The sequence below is a fragment of the Echiichthys vipera genome (assembly GCF_963691815.1).
Source record: "Echiichthys vipera genome assembly, chromosome: 18".
NCBI classification, from domain to species: Eukaryota; Metazoa; Chordata; class Actinopteri; order Perciformes; family Trachinidae; genus Echiichthys; species Echiichthys vipera.
In genome coordinates this window covers 6,508,001-6,528,955 of record NC_139843.1, presented here as the reverse complement: position 1 = coordinate 6,528,955, position 20,955 = coordinate 6,508,001, and the positions used below count along the sequence as shown (strand labels likewise).

The window sequence follows — 20,955 nt, the reverse complement described above, 5'->3', positions numbered from 1 at the left end:
GCGATGCGTCGTTAGTGTATCAAAAAAAGCCCATAAAAGTCATGGTACAATGTGTAAAATAAATATGAAAATCTGTCATAATAATTTGTTTGAAAAAGTCTGAAATAGTCTGTCAGGAGAAAAATCATATAATAGTAGGCCTATGTCAAAAAAGGTCAAAGTATAGTGTGTCAAAACAAGACATAGTATCAAAAAATGAAAAAAGGTCATAGAATAATAATAATAGTTTTTATTCATAGCATAGTAAGAGTTGAAAAAAGGACATAATATAGTACGTCAAAAAAAGTAATTATTACTTTTATAACTATTATTAAAAAACTATTCCTTAAAGTTTCATTTCACCGACCCCTTTGAGGATCTTATTTCACCATTAGCTAGGCCCTTGACTGCCAGGCTTGGGAGCCCCCACCAAGTTGAAGTTGTGCCCATTGTTATGTGTTGTGGGATAAATGGGCCTCTGTCCCTTTAAACCGCAGCGGGAGGTGGTGCTCTCCGGCACATGAGAGGCGGGGAGGGGAGGAGGACGAGGAGGAGGAGGAGGAGGAGGAGGGGAAGGGCCGCTTTGTGCGCCACACACATGCGAACTCAACGGACATTTGAGCACCGACAAGGGAACTGTCCTGCCGCCTCTCCTGCCGAGGAAACTCCGAACTGAAACACTGTAGCCACACGCACGGTTCTTCTCCCGCTTTTGCTGCGTCTACGGAAAGTCGAGTGGAATATAGCCGGAAACTTCGCCAACGCTCGGGACCGTAAAAAAAAGGTAACATTCCTTTGTTATTGTTTTGGGATAAGAGAAGGACGACTTTTAGGGACGTGATATAGTTTACTAGAGTGTTCTGTGGGGTCAGAGAACAAATGTAGGTGAAAGTAAACAGCCAAAAGTATGAAATCTGCATCTCATTTGAATGTCAAACCTGCCTTTGGTCAATCAGCGCCGTGCGCTCTCCTGGAGCTTCCTGGTTGTCCCATATGGAGCCACAACAATGAGCCCCCTGACGTCCCCCCGGTGAAGACTAGAAAGTGACAGGAAGACCATAACACTATTCAAGTCGCCAGCTCAGTTCATCTTCTTGGGTCAAAGTGTGCTTTATTAGGCCTACAGTTGATTCTTTGTTTCCAAGTTCTCTGTAAACATTTGCTTTGTCTGGGATCTGGATCTCTTTTGAATCAGTCACTGGAGGAACTTTGAGTCTGGATCCAGGCCGTGACTTTTTGTAGAGCCCCTCAAACTTTTTTATGTCATGGGATCTCCAAACTTAGAAGTGTTAGATTACTGTCCAGATTACATTTAGGCACAGAGGCGTCCATTTTATATAGACATCCTGCTTTATATAAATGTCCATAAGATTACGTAATTATCTGTGTGTTTAGAGGCACACAAAGCCAAAATCACAATAAGCTGCTCAGTGAAAGGGAACTTTTCCACATTTGGATCCGCATTAGGAGCCCCGAAGGGTCGACAGACTGTGTACACACAAATTACAACATTAATACAATCTCTAATAACTTATATTCAGTTAGGAGATACATAACAGTGGGAACTGGGTTGCAAAGTCAGAAACAAGTGTCCCAAATAAGTATTTTCAGTTACAGGACAGGATATGGTTCAATGGGAGTGCGCAGATGGACTTAAAAGCATCGGTTCTCTTACAGAGAGTTATGTAACAGTTATACTCCGCTCCTCTCTGGGAATCCACCATGAGCTCAACAACACTGCCAGGCTACTTTCACCTCAGTCCTTCCAATTCGCAAATGTGTTCACTTCCCCGCATCATTAGTGAGTCGTTCCTGTTTATGTTTACAGACCTGGCACTTGCCCATCATGCCTGATGAGCTGGGTAATTTACTCTAGGCTTGCCACCGCGCGTGACCGCGTACCTGCCCGGTCTCATTCATCACGCTGCTGATCTACTTGGCTTTAACTAGACTGACCATAAAATCTGCAGGCCTGTTTTATAACCTTTAATTATGACTCGCTCATCGTCGCTCTTGTTAAACAGCCGGTCTGGACAAAAGCAGGGGGACATGTTGACTAATGGGCTTGGGTTTGGTGTTGTCTTTGTACGACCGTTGCCCTCTGACCTGCACAAACACACTCTAACAACAGCCCTAAAGTCAGTTAGTATTTGTCCGTTGGCTTGATGAATCGTTTACCTAACACTGTATTAGTAGATCTGGGAAATAAAGAGACTTTACTGGAGAGATTTAGGCCAAGGTCAGACTCTGCCTGGTCACCGTCACACCAGCAACGGCCCTTTTTTCCAACATCCCATTGCTTTTCTGTGTCATTTTCACAAACTAAAATGGTGCATTATCACACACACACTCCAGGCCTTTCAGCTCCTTATTGTATGACTTCTCCAGAGCTGCCAGGCAGATATCTCTCCATCAAGATCTATTGTGTGTGCTGCAGGGTCAGAGGGGAGGGGGGGGGGGGGGTATATATGTGTGTGTGTGTGTGTCATCTCTGACTGACTGGGCTTTTCCTTTTTTTTTTTTTGCAATGGAGGCTATTTCAGTTAGCTCTGGAGGATACTGCCGCTGTGTAGTGAGGAAGCTGGCTACCTGCCCGACTCTGACTGCGCTGAGGTCATTACACTTTTATACTGGAAAGAGGGCGTGCAGGAGTGGGGGTTTGGGTGAGGCAGTTGGACTCATTTGCACTCTCATGAAAACACTACCTTCAGGCAGTTTCACAGGCAGTTCGTTAACGTGGAGGGTAACTAATTTCCTTGTGAATCAACACTCAGGCGGTGTTTTATTTGTGTGTGTGTCTGGATTCCATATTCCACACGTGGAGGGTTAATGTGTGCAGTATAAACTTTTTGCTTTTGTTTATACGAGAGGGGGAATACGAATGAGTTAACTGGAGTCAGATGCGATCACTTACAGTATATTGCATGTTCTTGTTGCTTCTCGTGCCCCAGGAAATGCCTATGTAAATTGTTCACGGCCTCTAATCCACCCACCTTTATCCCATGCTCCATAGGAGGCCGACAGAGAACACTGGGAGAATGTCTTGACATTTGGTCTTCTGCATGACTTTGTTGCAATTACACAGCCTGCGCAGAAGGTCCTAGAGTTTGGGGGAAAGAAAAACTCTGTGAGATCTGTTTTTATGAAACATAGTTATGTTTTGAGAGGGTTAGAAAACAACTTTGTTAACAACTTTGAGGGAAAACCATTATTAAGTCTTTAGAAACACAAAGCGAAAACAAGGTAACGTTTCACTCATCGCCCCGAAGCTGTGGAAGCCTTCCAGTTTCTGTGACGTGTTAATCCCTTCAGACGTAAAAGTTTTTCATCGGCCGATACAGGAAAGCATTGAGACTTGAGTCGAACTACCCGAGGAGAGTTGTTTTGTCTCAGACCATTTCAGGATTCACCCCACCTGCAAAGAAGGCAGTGAAGTATTCGAACTTTGAAGAAAAATCATGCTGAGGCTGTTTGAGGCTAAGCTCAAAACAGACTTTATATGGAAGAAGAATTCAATGTTATGCAAAGTATTCAGGCGTTTGGCAGGATGTATTTGACTTTGAACTTTAATCAAAAGACAAATTAACCAGATGGTAATCTGAAACTAGCTTCCCTGTAAAAAAAATAAAGAGACATCATTTAGTTCTTTGGTTTCCAACCTGTTTGGATTGTATTATTTAAAACAAAGCAATGTGACCCTTCATTTCTGGTTGTTTATGACCAAAAAAGTATTTTGTTTCATTTTAAAACATTTTTAAAGGTGAAATTATCCAGCAACTTACATGAGAGTATTTTTAGGAATTACAAATTGTGTAGGAACACCTTAAAAACAAACATAATTTGTTCTAACAGAAATATGTTTTGCTGTCCTATCCTGTTAATCCTCTTAAGACCCTACAGATTTGTCTTCTTAGGGAACCACGTAATCATCCAACGCCTTAAATTCATTGTTGTGAGAGTATTCTGGAACTATACAGTTCGAGCGTTGAATAGTTAAAGAAACCCCATGAAAAGCAGTCAACATTCAGTCTTCACAACGCTGTAACCCTGTTACTCCGAGAGAAACTTAAGCTGATTCTGGCACAGTGACACCCATGCCCTTTACCATCCCATTTAACAACAATATATCACAGCTGTTCCCAGGAAAAAAGGCAGCTTTCTCTCTTCTTCTTTTTTTTTGTGTGCAACAACCCGTATGCACCTGTCACTCTATCGCTCAGATCTGTGCCTGTTTTGGTTATTGTCAGTGTAATGTGACCATCGTGGAGGAAAATAACCAGTTCAACAGGAACTATTTTCCTGTACGGCTTAAACTCCGCATTGAAGTCGTTCCACTCCACTCACGAAAACCCCAACAACAGTTTTGACACAGCAATTCTGCAGCATGTGATTTAAAATAATTTATTTAACCCAATGGAAGATTGACTTTACGTTTACAACCCCATCACTGTTGCAACACATGTCATTGTTCGCGTCTTCAATTGAATTGTTAAAAGCGCAAACCAGTTAGGATAATTATCATGTCTGAGGTGAAGCCAGCTGTGGCCAGCCCGGTGGGTGGGTCCTCTGCAGTGTCTGTTTTATACAAATACACCACAGAGAACATCATCCATCATCAGCTGGCACACCTGTGCAGCTCATATCCTCTGGAATGATATCTTCTTCCAAACATATTTTGTTACATGTGTCATAGCTTTCTTTCGAGTTTGACTTTGATGGTATTACCCGTGACACTAACTCAAAGGGAAATTTCCGTCAACCCGGGTCTTATTCCTAACATTTTTGTCCAATATGTCTGTTGGTCCTGATGATACTCGCTACCTCGAATCTGGGAAACCCCGACTTTGGGAAGAACCCTTCACACAACCCTTCTACAGCTTTCTAGAACAAAATGATCCCAGCAGCTACAGGAATTTCCAGGGGTGTCTGACTTTTTCAGTCCCGATACTGATACCTGGGCTTTGTGAAAAGGCCGATCCTGAGCACTGATCCGATACCAGTGTTTAATTACTAAGCTGTATAGCTCACTTAAAGTTACTTGGATCATTCTTTTATGTAAGGCCACATCAGGCTTGACTTCAGCATTTCTTTCCCAATGTCCTTAATGAAACATATTTTAACAAATAAATACATAGATATAAATTTACTGAATTGTTATTTATTTAAAAAAGTAATAATAGAAAATGAATTCAATAGCTCAAGCCCATAATCATGATACCCGATCCAGCTATTTGGGTCAGTATCGGCCAGATATCTAATAGTAATATTGGTGTAAATCAATTCATCTCTCCATGTGATACATTTATAAGAAAAGATTTTGTTGCCCCAAACCCAGAAGTTAGCATTGCCATGGGTTCCCTTGACAAAAAGCCAGTGGCATTAAGGCAAGTTCTGTGGCAAACAAAAGTTTATGATACTACAGCAGAATAACCTTCACAACTGAACGCTACTTTTATCATTTTTGGAGCGTAAATGCCAGAAGTAAAAAGCTAACATTAGGCTATAAACAAACCACACCACTCACTAGCTTGTAACTGATTTCAGTTTTACGGCGTTTTATGTTTTATTAAAGGATCCCCATTAGCTTATGCCATAGCAGTTCGCTAGTCTTCTTGGCGTGTACGCCCGTTGTCTCATTTAGCCATTTGCTAGCACCGCCTTTTTCAAGACATGTACAAGTGGGGTTTTCTACTGCTGTGTTTAATCTCAGAACAAAACATTAAAATATATTACACATTCATCAAAAACAGACCTTATTTATTGCCAAAATGCTGACTCACTTAAGGGATTTAGGACTCGTTCCTGCAGAACTCTATAGCAGGTTTATCAGCTGAGTTGTGTAAATCGAACAGTCTGATAAGAAACTCCGTGGACCGCTCTTTCTTGTACATTCCTATTAAATTCCAGTCACTACTTCATCAGCTCTGTCATCTGTAGCAGCACAAACGCTGGCTTCTTTGGAATACACAGTTAAACATTAACCACGAATGATTGGATTAAGTTTCCCTCCGCTCCAGTTCGTCACTGGTACAATATTGTTTTAAGCAGCAGGGCCCCGATTGGTCCAATATATGTTGACTCGACTCTGACTGGGTCATATATTGAAAACGCACACAAATGTGCAGCTGGCCGTTGTGGTCCAGGCTTTGGCCTGTTTACAGTCCAGCGAGCTCTCATTGTTTTGCGACTCTGTACCAACACAGAAACAGGTGGTTTCTCTCTCAGGCCTACTGAAAAGACAAAGGAGGGCTGTTGGCGGAACTGTGGTCACCTCTGTGCCCACGAGAGGACAAATCCATGCCGGGAAAACTAGATCAGGAGATGGGAACGGTCACATGAACTATTGTGGGATCTCATCGTGGTTGTCTGATGATCCCGTGAGAAATAGTGGTTTCCTTATGAATAAAGATTTGCACATCTTCCTGCCCGAGGCTCCAGAGGACATTTTAGGTCAGCCTTTCAGTGCTGTGAATGGACTTTGGTGGAAGTTTTACAATACCTGGAAGGATAAGCATCTCAAGGCTTTGTCTCTTTGCATTAAATTATTTGTATATTAGTGTCAATAGAGAGTCATGTGGGTCACCTTTGATCCCCATCTTGTGCATGTGTGTGTCTATGTGCACGTAAATGTTTGTCTTTATACGTAGGTGCGTGCATGTGGTTTGGGTGTGCCAAAAGGGTTTGGTTTGCGTCTTCCCCTGTTCTGCTGCTTTGTTTTTTGTTCTTTCTCCTCTATTGTAATTTGTGTGAAATTGTTGCTTCCTCAGTAACAGATCCATTTTGTCTGCCATTTGGGAACCCACAGGGTGTGTGTGTGTGTGATTGGTTTTGAGCCATTTGTTTGTGACTCAGAGGCCAACTCTCCCCGATGAACCTTGAACCTATTTATGGCAGTTTGAGCAAAAACCGTTAATGGACTTTGAAGTTAGTGCTCACTTTGCACACATACAAACTTACACACACACACACACACACACACACACACACACACACACACACACACACGATTCACTTGAATGCAAACACAGCCACAGCAGGCCATCTGTGTACGCTTCACTAATGAAAACTTTATGCTTGCAGACATACTGTATGTTTCCAGGAAATCCAAGTTGTAGCTTGATTGCCAAATCAAAGTAGCATGCCAGATGTGACAGCTAGACAACCAAATAAAAGAAAGATGGAAAAGTTAAGATGGAACTGGTGATACCTCAAAGACTTTCCTGACATAATCAGGTGCCTATTCCCAACATCTTTCAGAGTTTGGCACTTTTGTCATCTGGACAACAAATCTACACGTTTCAAAGGAGCCATTGGTGACATTAATTTTCTGGGTTTTATGTTGTTTTGTGTAATAGTATTTACCTTTCCTTTGGCATTTTATTTTATAGAACTACAACTAATGATTCCTATTAATCCAATTAATGCTCAAAAGATGGTGAAGAAACGACTTGGCAAGAGTTCCCAAAGCTCATGGTGACATTTTCAAATTCCTTGTTTTGTCCAACCCCTGCTCCAACATCCACATATTCAATTTCCAGGGATATTTAACACAAAACGATAAGCAATTCCTCACATTTGACAAGCTGAGACAGAGGATATTTTATATTTTTGCTTCATGAATAATAAAAACATTTACACGATTATCAAAAGTTATTAATTGACTCATTGTGCCAGCACTAGACATAAAGTCGCTGTGCACATATCGAGTTCATATTAGATTCTTGCATGCACACAGATCAGCTCTGTCTCAGTGAGCCGAGCTGCTGAAAGCAAACCAGTCCTCGTGTGTTTAGCAGGGCAGGAGTCTTTATCTCTGTCCTGCTCTGGGATTTGAACGCTTGTTAACTGCTTTTGCGAATTGCTATTATCAGGTTGAAGTGGCCATGTTTGTGCGCCTGTGTGATCTCTTTTGTCAGCACATTTTGTTGTTTGCTGTAGGTGTCATTAAAGTTAGCACCATGGGGGTTTATTAACTCATCTTGTTAGTCAGGACTCGGTGCTTGAGGCCTTTATAGCCAGTTTGTTTTACTCGAGTGGGGAGGCTGCTTCTAAAAAAAAAAGATGCCAGGAGGCGTTGAGAAGCTGACTCAGTTCAGAAGCTGGTCACTTATCTGCTGGTCACACTGAGAAGCCTTGTGCTGATATCACCAAAGTTTGTAGATTGTCACACCGGCGTCGGCTTATCTTTTCGCTGATTTGGCATGTTTTGTTTCCCAAAGGTCCTACTCTGAGCAACATGTTAGTACTTCTTAAACTCTTAATTTGTAAAAAATAAAAATAGCAGCCAATATTGCCAGTACACTATTTGAACTTATTAGCTCTAGTGCAAGCCAACTGTGACTTTAGGATCCCTGCTGTAACAGAGCATTTTGTATCTCCACTTTGCTTTTTTTTAGCACAACCCTCAGTAGAAATTCTGCTTTGTTTTGTTGTCCAGCAGCTATTGGGCGGTTAATTCAACCACTTGGCTCAGATCCTGCACTCTGGTACCAGGCGTGAATGCTGTCTATTTGTCAGAGACTGATGGGCCAGATTTCAATGATTAATTAGACATGTACTCTCGTGTACACGCACTTACACACACAGTAGAGTACAATCCCTTCACTGTAAGCTTAATGAGGGTTTGGGCACATTTGACGCGGGACACGGAGAAAGAGCGTCTGTCGCCGTGCTGGCATGGCTGAGTGAATCCAATGCGGTGACACCCTCCACCTCCCCTTTGAGGGTGCGTTTCTCTTCAGTGCCGCCATCTGTGCCTTTCCCTTTTACATAAATCCCTGCGGTATTGTATCTGTATATTATCCACACATGGGGAAGAGGGTGTTATTTTTCCCCAAAACAAACTCCCAGGAGATTAGATTTGACAATTCCTTATTATATAATTAAGAAACATGGTCATTTATCTATTTTGTTTTTAGCCGTTAAGCTGGAGCACAGCATGGTAGGCCATCCAGGATCTAACCTGATTTGTCCAACTGTAACCGCTTTATAAAATACCAGCTTGACTGCAAATGGAGAGACAGCGTTTGGAAGCCTGTCCTCTGCTTCTGGATCTCAGGATTTGAAAAGATTAAAAAAAAAAATGTACTCAATTTAGACAGTGGTGGCGGTTGTGTTTACTGGGTGTGACTGTCGGGGTCATAACAGGAGCTTGTGCAACACACCAAAAGCAATAGTAGATTGATTTTGGAGTAGGGCTGGAGGGGCAGCATGAGGTCTGTTTGTTTGTGTTTCTCTGGATGGACTGAGGTGTTGAGTTTCCCTGACAGGAGCTCAGGACAGCAGAGCAGAGGACCGGCTCAGGCATGCTGGTTTTATTTGCTTACGTCGAACATGCTGCCCTTAATCCGCCTGTGGTTTTGTTTCTGCCCGTGCAGCACTGGCGCCCTGGAGGCTGGTGCGCCGTAACACACATTCAGAGGGCATGTAGCACTTGGGCAACTGTTGTGCTGATGTCGGTACATTTTCCCGGCCCAGATGTTTGAACTTGTCTCCCAAAGGTATTATATATGAACATGATGAGTGTTCACTATCTTCTCAGTCTTCTGCAGATTAAGCAGTCAATACCCCAGGGTGATCAGAGCACTTTACCTCTGAACTCTACCTAAGTTTCAGGTTTCTTTGAGCTGCACTAACTCCACCGTCTTTTACTGCAATCATGTTAGCAATTTGCCATATATTAATATATGCACAGTTGCTCACATTTGTCTGTATCTGGTTATGAAGCCACTGTTCAATTGTGACTAGCATGACTTTTTGCAGGACATAATGTGACATAATTGTGGCAACTAACATGTAATATTAACTTTATTATTGCACACATTCTCTCTAATAAGGATATTCAAATAAACACCAACAACTATATTATCGAAGACGCATGTTTTTCTGTAACTCCTCAATGCTTAAGGACAGAGAGTTTAATTTAACAGCACTGTGTCATGTGCGGACAAGTCTGTTGACACTGAGGTTTTGGCTAATTAAAGTTTAATCCAGCCCTCAGGAGCCCTCTAATTTTAATCAAATCATGTTTCATTTACATTTAACCCGTAATCCCTAATGTCTAACAAACATGTTAAACTCATTTCTCCCCTCATAAAGCGCAATCATTTGTCTTTAGCTTTCACAACTCAAATCTTCCTCAGAATATAATAAAACTATGTATGAATAATTGATTAATGATGATATACTCCGCTAAGGAGGACAGTGAGTTGTGGTGATATGCCGGTCAAAACTGTTAAACATGGAAGTCCTCTGTCCACTGAATAACTAACATTTATATTGCATTTTTCTTTCTTAAACTTGCTGTGATCTCCTTTGTTCTCCTGGTGGAACAAGAACACATGCTCAAATACATTTTTAATTAGCTTAAATTATGAATTAACTAGCAAAACAAAGCGGGTCATGGTGACTGTTATAAAACATTAGGGCGATGTAGAACCACATGCCATTTCCAAGTGTCCAGTTATGTGTGTATAGTATTTTTCATCTTGATTATCGCCTTCGTTCAGCTGTTTCGGGATATAACAGGAGGGGCTACAACCTTTACTGTTAATGCTCACGGTTTCCTCTCAGAAATTTCATACTGTGTTGAATAAGTGAGTTCAGAGCACTCCGGGTGTGCTTTAAATGTGTTCGATCTGTTTACCGTGGGATAATGCTTTCTTAAACACCTGGAACCTCTCCTTCTTATCATTCACATCCTTCCGTCTGCGTCTGTTCAAGATATTTCTTTCCTTTGTCATACTGGGTTAGCCTTAGAGCTGTGTGATTACATATGAAGTTGGACAGGAAGAACCGGTTCCTTCTAGCAGGCAGTAATAAGGTAGTACCTGGGAACAAAGGTTGTCTTACTACATAGTGTTGTGTTGGTAACAGCTTGGCACACTATTGTAGATAATTGCGTCAAATGTCATACATTTTTAGACCTTCTGATTCACTTTTCAGGTATGTAATCAGGGCTCAGCACTAACTTTTAAAAATGATTGCCGGTTTTGCAACCAGGCATTAGCTTTTGTTTGCTGGAACTGAAAATGTGTATTCACCTTATTTGAGTAATTAGGGTACTCTGCAGTTATACATCAGCCTAATAATATAAATATGACATACAATTGTCCTTTTTGTTTTTCATTCAGGTCCATCTGCTTTTTTTTCAGTCCAATCAATTTGCATTATGTTGTTAGTCAAAATTTTCACTCCATAGTTAAACAGCTTAATTTGCTTTGCCATTGTCCAAAAAAAGGCCTGTGCACACGCAAGTCAATGAACATAAAGCACTGTCACAAGTAGTTATCTGGTTCCCGGTCTGAATTTAAATTTAAATAGATTTTTGAGTTTTTCCTGTCCTATTTTTTATGTGCAACCAAAGGCCAAGAACCGATTGACAGTTTTTCAAAATGTTTGCCAATGCTAGACTGGCAACTTCTACTGTCGAGCCCTGGATATAACTCAAAGCTGTGTTGAGTTTGTGTGCTGCATTAACAAAAATAAGTTGTCATCATCCATTATCTCTGCAGCGAGTTGAGGACAATTAAGCGGGGGTTGGACTGGAGGAAACTTTGAGGTGCTTGGAAAAGCACAGCGCAACTTTGCTAATGAGCTCACACCAAGGCTATAGCATATGAGGCAGAATGAGGTCTATACATAGTTCATGAGCTCTTCATTTTTTAGACATTTCTATCATCTTTGACAACAAAACTTTTCCATCATATTTATTTACATAACATTTTGTGTGCTTAGACACCAGCAATGCAACTCCCAGAATAATTTTAAGATAAAAAAACATCAAATTATAGATGATATTATGATGATAATGAATAATGTGCACTACTGATTCTACTGAAGAACAGACTGTGTCCACGTTGTTATTTGTGTTAGCTCTGTCCGCCTCCTCTCCCTCCCTCTCCCCCCGTGGGAATCAGATGTTTGGGCTGGAGGTTATGGGCCTTGCAAAGTAGCTGCAAATGAAGTTTGCTGACCTTCTTTGTCGGAGTTGAGAACTTTCTATTCTTATGCAGCTCTATTGATTAATTGATTAGCAATGTCATAGATGCTGTTGGCGGGCTCATATTCATTTGCAAATGAATGTTGCTGACAATAGGATTGAAGAATGGAGCAGATTCAAGGTTAAACAAAGCAGAGGCTTTCTTACTGCTCAGACAGAGTCCCTCTGTTGAACATGATATTGAAAAAATGGACAACTGAGGACAAAGCGAGACTTTATAAGAACTAAACATATTGTAGTATTTCAAATCAAAGCATGACCACTACTTTTTCTTGCCCAAATAGAATTCTGGAATAGGGTTAGGAATGGGCAGTGGTGGTGAAAATACTATTAATACTAAAACTCTATACCCCTGCGTGCACAGACTTCCCGTTTCTCCAGTTTGAACCGTAGACATAAAGATGGACGACACATCTCCACTTCCTCCCACAGCACAAAAGGGAAGCCACAATAGGATAGGATTTATGACCTATTCTGCAGCCAGCCACCAGGGGGGCAATCAAGATGTTTTGGCTTCACTTTCGGGGAGCTGGCAAGCCATCCATCTTTTAATGCAGCCTATGGTTTGCAGCATTTAGAATCAGCTCCCTGCTCTTTTGTGCCCTGTAACATGCTCTGCAAGGGAAAATTCATTTTTAAGACAGTCTCATAAACTACTCAACATTTTTTTATATACTGTATTGACTATTCAAAAACATCCCTGCATGTTGTTTGCAATTTACTGGCTTTATCTGATCATTTTTCTGGCTTTGATACAACCTTTCGGTAACCGATATATAGGTTTTTCATTGTCATTGGGTAGGTAGTAGGAGAAGCATATCATAACTTTTTTTATTCTATAGCTATCAAGGTAACCTGCAAGACAGTAGTTGGGGTCCTATAACTGTTGTGTAATTACTCTGCATGTATCCTTGTAACTCTTGCATGGAAGCTTCCACCTTGTGAATGAATCATGGACTCTTTCCCTGTCTCTCTTTTTAAAAATGTAAAACGCAATCAAAAGTAAAACCAGACAGTAGTCAAGATGTGATTGGTTAAGCAATCAAAGCCTCTTTCCCCCGTTCATCATGTAGAAGGAGAGAAAGTAGCATGGGTGGCTGACGACTGTGTGGCGCCTGTGATCCATGGGATTACAAGAGTGAGACTGAACGCTGATGAGCATGGTGGTTGTTATGATGTCATTCTGCGCGCATCAGAGTCTGCCAGCGACATAAGATGCGCTTAATCATTCATGGCCCTGTCACCGCTTGTCTCAGTTTGAGCTGGAGTCATGTGGCACTTTGAGTGCTCGGTTACATAAAGGCTTCGTCACTGGCTGGCACGCGGGCTGAGGCAATAATACTCAACTCAAACAAATAAGATAATACCTATTACCTCTTTGGGCATATTTCAGTCTTCTAACACAAGTATGTCCAGCTATTTGTGTGTTTTGGTATATATATATTATTATTAGCTTTGTCCTAGTAGTTTGACCTGTTTTGTCTGTTTTGGTCCATGAGCCTGATAAGGGAAAGCTGAGATGGAATTTAGCCCCCAGCTGAATGGAGAATGTGCTAATGGGCCAAACAGGCCAGACCGGAATCACAAAGTAGAATTCAGGGCCATAGAGCTCAAACTTTAAATTATTTTTAATCAGTTGTATATTATTCTCTCATTGTTCACAAAATCCAAGAGCCAGCAACTGATTTAGAACATCAATCCCAGTCCAATATTGACGTGATAGTGGAAAAGTCCAAAAGGTTAAGATTTAAGATAGTAACATGGAGATCTGAAACAAAACACATCCCTCTCTGCCTGACAGTTCAGGATCCCCTCTATTATACAATTTAGTAGATTTTCCAAGTATTAAAGAAATAGAGCCCTGAAATAAGTAAATTGTTCTAATGGTAAGAATTGTCATAACTGATCGATGAATAGCCAAAACATTGGAGGAAATTTTCCTCCCGAGATAACATAATTTATTTGCATGGTAGTTAAATATGATTAGTCTTTTGCATGTTCTTTTATCAAGAAGAAGAAGATTATGTATGGATTTAAAAAAGGGGCTGAAGTTAAATGTCTAACCTTGATTTGGATAAAGCATTGATTGACTTCTCAATGTTCCTAAGAACATTTAACACACAGTTTTATATGCAGAACTTGAAAGCACTTTTCAGAGTTTTAAAATGGTCTCTTGGATTTTGAAACCGTAGAACTCGCATAACACTGCCATCCTTCATGAGTTATCGTTTTAAAAGTACTGAAAGGCGAGAACTGAATATGACAGGACTGCCTGCGGGCCATACTTCATCTTTTGTAATGCTCACAATAATGGGGTCTTGATGATCCTGAGGGGGTTTGAAACTATTCCTCATCAAACGCCAAGGGGCCCTAATAGACATTAAACGGGCCATTTCCTAGAATGACTTAAGGTGTGGGGTTCGCACCTTTTGATATTTGAGCACCCACTGACATATTTTATGCTGAGGTTGAATGTCTTAGAGTGACAAGGCACATCAAAGACATTCCCCTTCAGCTATAGCACCATGGTGATTGTCTTATTGCCCTGCATGTGGCCACCAGGAAGGGTTAATCCATCCATCTGAATCCATGTGAATGAGCAGTTTTCTCCATGTAGGGGATAAAATCTCTCTTGCTGTCTCCGGCCCGGCTTAGCGACAGGAAGCTCCAATCGCAGTGGGTAGTCACTGTGCAATGCTCTGATGTTGCCATAGAGAAATACAAAACTATGAGCAGTGGGGAGAAACATATCATTTGATGAGTTGTCTTGAGTGGTCAGTCACACATTCAGCAGTCTTTTGTGCAGCTGATACTAATTGGCTACTGCACAAGGCATGAAGTAATAAAGGGTTTAGCTAATAATAGATCATACTGCATTAATCTAACCACTATGGGTCCGCTCAGAGGGACTCTGTGGCCATTTGTTTGCTGTGCGCTATAATCTTATAATTAGGCATCCAGTTGCTGTTTAAATAGCTTTCGTAACTGTAAGCCCATTTCAGTTGTCACGTGTAAGGGTGTGAACTTGAAATCAAATGTCTTCTTACAATAGAACTTGAAAATAAGCTTTTCAAGTACTATTGTTAATGTGTTTGCTCTTTGTCAGGCCTTCTTTTGTGCCATCTTTTTGTTGTGGGGACAGTGCATCTCCATCATTAGCACCAGAACTACAAAAGAAATCTTGAATGAAGTTGTTGAATATAGATAATAAAACCTCTGGCAATGGAAACGAGTTCAGTTCTCTTTGGGGATGATCTCTCTTTTGAAAAGAGGACAGGAGTGAACAAAAAAGCTAGCTTTTATCATCGATCAAACCCCCCACTGTTCCCTCTAGTGCTACAGTTGCCTTTCCAATTGAATGGGTTCTTGTCAGAGATGCAAATGTTTTCATGGGTGACGTTTCTTTGGAACACTGTTGAGTGAAGCCCCCCTTTCATTCACTGTGGGGATACGCATACAGGGCCTAGAGCGTGGGCTTCAGCTCCAGTATGAAAACACAGAGAATGATGGGATTGCTGTCTGGCTAAAACAATTGAAACCCTTGTTAATGTCAGTGACATATGGAACTAGTGGACTGTAGCTAGCACATTAGTGGGTGTTCTTCTCCACTTGATTCTGCTTCAAGATCACATTTCAAGGCTGGAGTCACTGGTTACTTGAGGACAGTTTGGTCTATGAAATGAGACGAAATATCATTATTCCATCTGATTATTAGTGTAAGCACAGGATCATGTTGAGCTACGATAAATGACCATGATTTCCTTTAATCTGTGACATAGGCATCAGCAGAACCGATATGAAAGTGCAGGTCAACCGTGTTTACTGATGTGCGTTCATTGAAAACATAAAATAAAGCAGTGATAGACAGAATCAAATATTTTATTTTGGAGGTGCTCAATCGTCACACTCAAGGCTAAAAAGACAAAAGCTAACACTGAGAGAGGAACACAAAGACATTTTATCTCTTGGTGATAGGAGAGTTAGAACAGAATGAGCTGTTCTGTAAGTGTATCCATGCCGAAGAAATCCTGTTCCACTTCATTCTTTTTTCTTTCTTTCTTTCTATTATTCCTGCCAGGTTGAACTGCTCCGACTCCCAGTATCCTGTCTCGCTGGTTATGTAACAGTCAGGGGCCTAAATAGGAACTAAAGCACAGCAGAGACAGCGGACACTGCAGCCACTTTGATAATTACATGTGACAGTAGCCTATTAGAGTTTTTGGGACAAGCTAAAAGGGAAAAAAAGGACCAAAAGAATTGTACTGACACATTTGAGAGGGAACTTACTTCGGTGGGGGTATTGGAACTGGTTTTTAGTAAGGTGGAGGTGTTGTGAACTTTGTACCAGAAAGCCTTTTTCTTCACCATTACATAACACCCTCATGGACTTGTGAATTTTAAAAGCTTTTGTTCATTCTGAACCACTCAAGTAAGTTCATTTTCAAACAAAAGTTTCCAGTTCAGGACAGAGCAAGGTTTTCAACAGTGATGAACATGAATAGACAAAGCTCTTTTGAAAAGCATTTGAAGGGGCATGTTACATTTTCCACTGAATAAAATTGTGTCTGTTATTAATTACATGTTTCCAAATTGCCTGCCAAAGACATAATGTGGTTTTAATACGCTCTATTCTTCTTCATAGGCTGATCCAACGTTAAGATGAAACCTGAGCTGGGGGACCAGAATGGCTGCACACATTAAACACCTGGAATTATACTTTCTTTGACGACATCGCACACAATTGCCAAATAACTCTGGAAGAAACTGTCCTGAACTCCTGCAGAAGCTAGTTCAATTTCTCCCTGTGGATTATAAGTGACAGACTGCCATCATGCCTATTCTCAAGCAGCTTGTGAACAACTCTAACCAGTCGAAGCGGCGGTCTCGGATTGACCTGACCGCAGAGATGATCAGCGCTCCATTGGGGGACTTCCGCCACACCATGCACGTTGGGAGAGGAGGGGATGCCTTTGGGGACACTTCCTTTCTTAGCACCCGGTCAGGGGAACCTCCCAGGGAGCCCGAGCCAAAGCAGAGCTCCCCGGGCCCCAAACCAGGGCTACTGTCCCGCACCTTCAGAAGCAGCAAGCGCTCTCAGTCAGTAAACCGGGGGGATAAGTATGAGTACAATATGATGGCGCCTTCTGGGGGCTCATCCACTTATGTGAAAAATGCCATATCCCTGCCTTACCTTAACGATGAGGACATTAACAGAGGCAACCAACTGCCAAAGAGTGTTTCCTCAAGCCCCATGAAGAGGCTGTCTGAAATTGAAAGTAAGCCGGTAAATGGAGCAGCAGCGATGGCGACATTGGATGCAGAGTTTGAAGAGCGTAATTTCGGCGAACTAACAGATTTGCCTCATTCCCTGCCTAAGGGAGGCGGAATGAAGCACGCAGAGTCTATGATGTCCTTCCACATCGACTTGGGGCCCTCCATGCTCGGAGATATATTGAGCGTGATGGAAAAGAAAGGCTGGGAGGAGGACGACCTCGGCTACGAAGAGGGCAAGGGCAGCGAGGGCCACGGGTCTCCTTCCCTCATTCCTCACATAGATGATGATGAAGTGCAGGAGCAGGCCCCTGCAAGGCCACCTCGCAGTATGTACCAGCAGAAGCCCATGGTTGATCCCTACACCCCAGAGCTACAAACCAGGAACAACCACCACAACCTGGATAGCTGCTCCGTGTCCAGCGCCGGCTCAGTCACTGAGGAGAAACCTCAGTATCATCTCCACGATGGTGACACGGACAGCGCAAAGTACAGTTCTCCACATGGGGAGGAAGAGTTCACCTTCATGGATGACGATGACGACGATGACGAGATTCGAGTGTAGACTAAACTGTTAGCACTGCTATGAACAGTCTTGAAGGACACTAATGGAGAAGACCAAGCTGGAAAAGGCAGGGGAGGGGTTTAAAAGCAGGGTCGCATCCGCTTTAAGCTTCTCGTAGATCAATCGACTCTCTGCATACTTTGTTCAACATCATAAATGAAACCAATTAAGCCTTATTCACTGTGCTGTAAAAAGAGATCTGAGCTGACTGCATGCCAGAGTGCATAGAGACTGGCTCATAAAGTGGAACTCTTAAAATAGTTGTATTTTTTTTTTTTGCAACATCAAACTCTAAATCGTACATTATTGGGGAATTGTCCAATTTTAAATAAGACTGGCTTGTTTTTAAAACCTTTTCCTTCTCAAAAGGTGCATTAAAAATGAGCAAGCCTAAAACACTTAAGAACTGGGACCAGGTTAGTTCCCCAGCTGTCAATCACATGAATATTTGGAGTGGGATGTGTGGAGAAGGATGTGCGAGGTCGCAGACCAGATGTGGATGTGTACTACAGATCAGGAACAAGGAAGAGGGAAATTACAAGAAGTGAAACTCAGATAGCTTTGTAGCTAGCTAGCTTTGTGGAAGTGAGCTGAATTTGCCAATGACAATATCTTGGCATAGACACAGATAAAGTAATGTCCACATGAGAATTTAAGGGGTGATTTCTGCTATTTGTCTTTATTTCCTGTACATAGAATATCTGGAAGTTGGTCAACAGCAGCCTGTTGTATTTGAGTTTGGTAGTTCATCACGTTGCCGCTGTCTCTCTTTGGCATGTTCTTTATACTTTAAAGCCACGGAGAGCTGTGGTATTCATTCATGCATTTTCATAAGGGATGGATACTTAATGTGCACTGCTAGGTCTTAAAAGTTTAGATTTTCTGATTTGTTGAAATTATCACAAAAACGTCTTAATGGTACGACAGTGAGCCAGCTTTTCTCTGTGAAAGCCGGCTCTGCGGCACTTAACTATTGGACTCACAGAGACATCAAATTGTCTAGTTCACATCGCTCCTGCTATCACTGTCACGTAAGGCTGTATTAGTTGACAATGACTTATTTTTTACATATGAAATCACCCGCTGCTAGTAGCTAATTTGCAAAAAGAAAATGTGAATTGTCGAAAAAAAGAAGGCCTTTTGTATGTTTTCAGTGTCCTGTACGTTTTTGTTAAACAACAGGAGAGATTGTGGCTAATTATGCGTATTTCAGTGTTGTCCCACCTCATTCCACATTTACTGAGATCGGTTGGATAAGAAGGTCAGCAGAGAGGCGTGCAAATGTTTGAAAGGGAGTTAATTGTGTAGAAAATTGTTATGTGAACAGTTACGGCTCCATCCAAAACGCATATCCCGTCTCGACACGTGTTCAGGCTTGTCTTCAAGGGCGGAGAAAGGATGTTAAAATATGTACCAAGTGGTATTAGAGTGCAGCTACTTAATTGATGGGCATCAGGTATGTCTCGAGGCAGTGAGAGTGGCAAATATTTCCTGAACCGGCCCCGCAAGTCATACTATTCAGCTCTACACAACCCAAATCACACAGTAGGAAACAGATGATTAAATCAACCCATCATCTGGCCTGTCCCTGTCTACTCATTAAATGTGCTGGAGTATTGCCCCCCCCCCACCCCCCCCCCCACCCCCCACCCCCCCACCAACCAACCAGCTGGAACTGCTCCAGAAACAGCAGGGTCAGGAACAGACAGGTGGGCTGTTTCTTCTTTGGCCTTCTTGTGTTTAGTTTAGTTTTTACAACGTAAGCTCGCTCGATATGCTCCTCCGGGTTACTTTCAGTTCTAAACGAGGCAGATAGAGATGTGTTGTCTTTTGTCCGATATCCATAATTAATGTCTGACCTTTTTTCTTTTTTATTATTATTATTTTGTGTTAGAAAACTAATCGCCAGGTTTGACAAACGGGAGCTTTGGATTTCCTGTTGTGGCGGTCGATGCGGGGGGTGTGTACATAGAATCAGGATGCTGTGCCATTCTGCCTCGGGTTATTGAGATGTTTTGGAAACATGTCCACGTGAACAGGTCGCAAGAAGTTCTCAAATGAAAAGTGAGCTGAAGGAAATTGCCATGTATCTTCTAACCATATCATTGGGTAACATTATCAGGATGTTTTTGTTTCCCTTATGTATAAATGTGCAGTATGATTTGAGTCAGAACTCTTTCATATTTTGATGTAAATGGGCCAAATGTACTCTTTTTATTATTTCTATGGATCCATTGTGAAATGTGTGGTTTGTGGATTGTTTGCGCAGCTGCAACCGCCACGAAATGGACCCTTCGAAAAAAAGAACAAATACACTCCTTATCTTCTGTTGTTTTAATCAAGTAACGTAAATCTAATTTGTGCCATCGGTGATTACGGTAAACAATCTTTGTTTTCAGCAGTGGGACTGCGGTACCAGCGTGAGAACCACAACACTGTTCACTGACTTCAACACTAAATGTGCACATTTGCAGCCAAATTGTATTTGCAAGTACATTTGGAAGAGGTCAACAGAGAGTCATGGGAAAAGTATAGTAAATTACACTGAAATATTTTCTCGCAATTGTCTTAACTCTCGGGCATGTGTCGTGTTTCTCCGTAGAAAGCTCCAGTGGTAGGCCAGAATAAACCGTTTAAAGGAATTTGCAAATACTTTCTGCCTCAGGCCCGCTTAAAAGTTTTCCATGCCCCGACAGCTGCGGTTTGGTGAGTGGCGTAAAAAATGATAAGGACTGCAAAAAAACAACTGGCTCAAAGTTCTGCTGTTGAATGTTTTCTTCTTTTTTTTATTTCTATTCAGTGGCTGTAGTGTTCTACCAAGTATGTACCGTTTTCTTTTCCTACTCCTTATTCTGGTTTTACAGTATATTAATATATTTACCTTCCTCACTTTCCTCTCTTTGAAATAACAGCTATATTTTTCAATAAAAAGAGAAAGCTGGTAATCTTTAATCACGGCTCTGCTGTTTTTTTTGTTTCATCTCCGTAAGCCCGTCACCGCAGGAGGCAGCCTCGTTTTCAAAGCCCTCCGCAAGTTTGTTCACATTTTGCTTCCAAAAACGGGCAGAACACTCGGTGAAATCTGACCTTGAAGTTAGACCCCAGAATCTCTTTACTGAAGGAACCGCTTGAAGAGTTC

General features: G+C 41.7%; 1 protein-coding gene across 2 annotated transcripts; it reads left to right on the top strand.

Annotated features, from left to right (window-relative positions):
* Positions 1–570: 570 nt before the first annotated feature.
* Positions 571–20,421, top strand: cdc42ep4b (CDC42 effector protein (Rho GTPase binding) 4b). 2 transcript variants are annotated; one of them, XM_083932925.1, is made up of 2 exons: positions 571–763; positions 16,623–20,421. In XM_083932925.1, exon 2 carries the CDS (start codon positions 16,812–16,814, stop codon positions 17,814–17,816), a length of 1,005 nt encoding a protein of 334 aa, XP_083789051.1. In that variant the 5' UTR covers positions 571–763; positions 16,623–16,811; the 3' UTR covers positions 17,817–20,421. The 2 variants fall into 2 exon arrangements, with proteins under 2 accessions (XP_083789051.1, XP_083789052.1); XM_083932926.1 differs by lacking the exon at positions 571–763 and adding an exon at positions 2,511–2,592.
* Positions 20,422–20,955: the final 534 nt, after the last annotated feature.

Excerpts from the sequence above, each read along its gene's own strand:
- cdc42ep4b (XM_083932925.1), top strand. The coding sequence starts at position 16,812 with ATGCCTATTCTCAAGCAGCTTGTGAACAACTCTAACCAGTCGAAGCGG.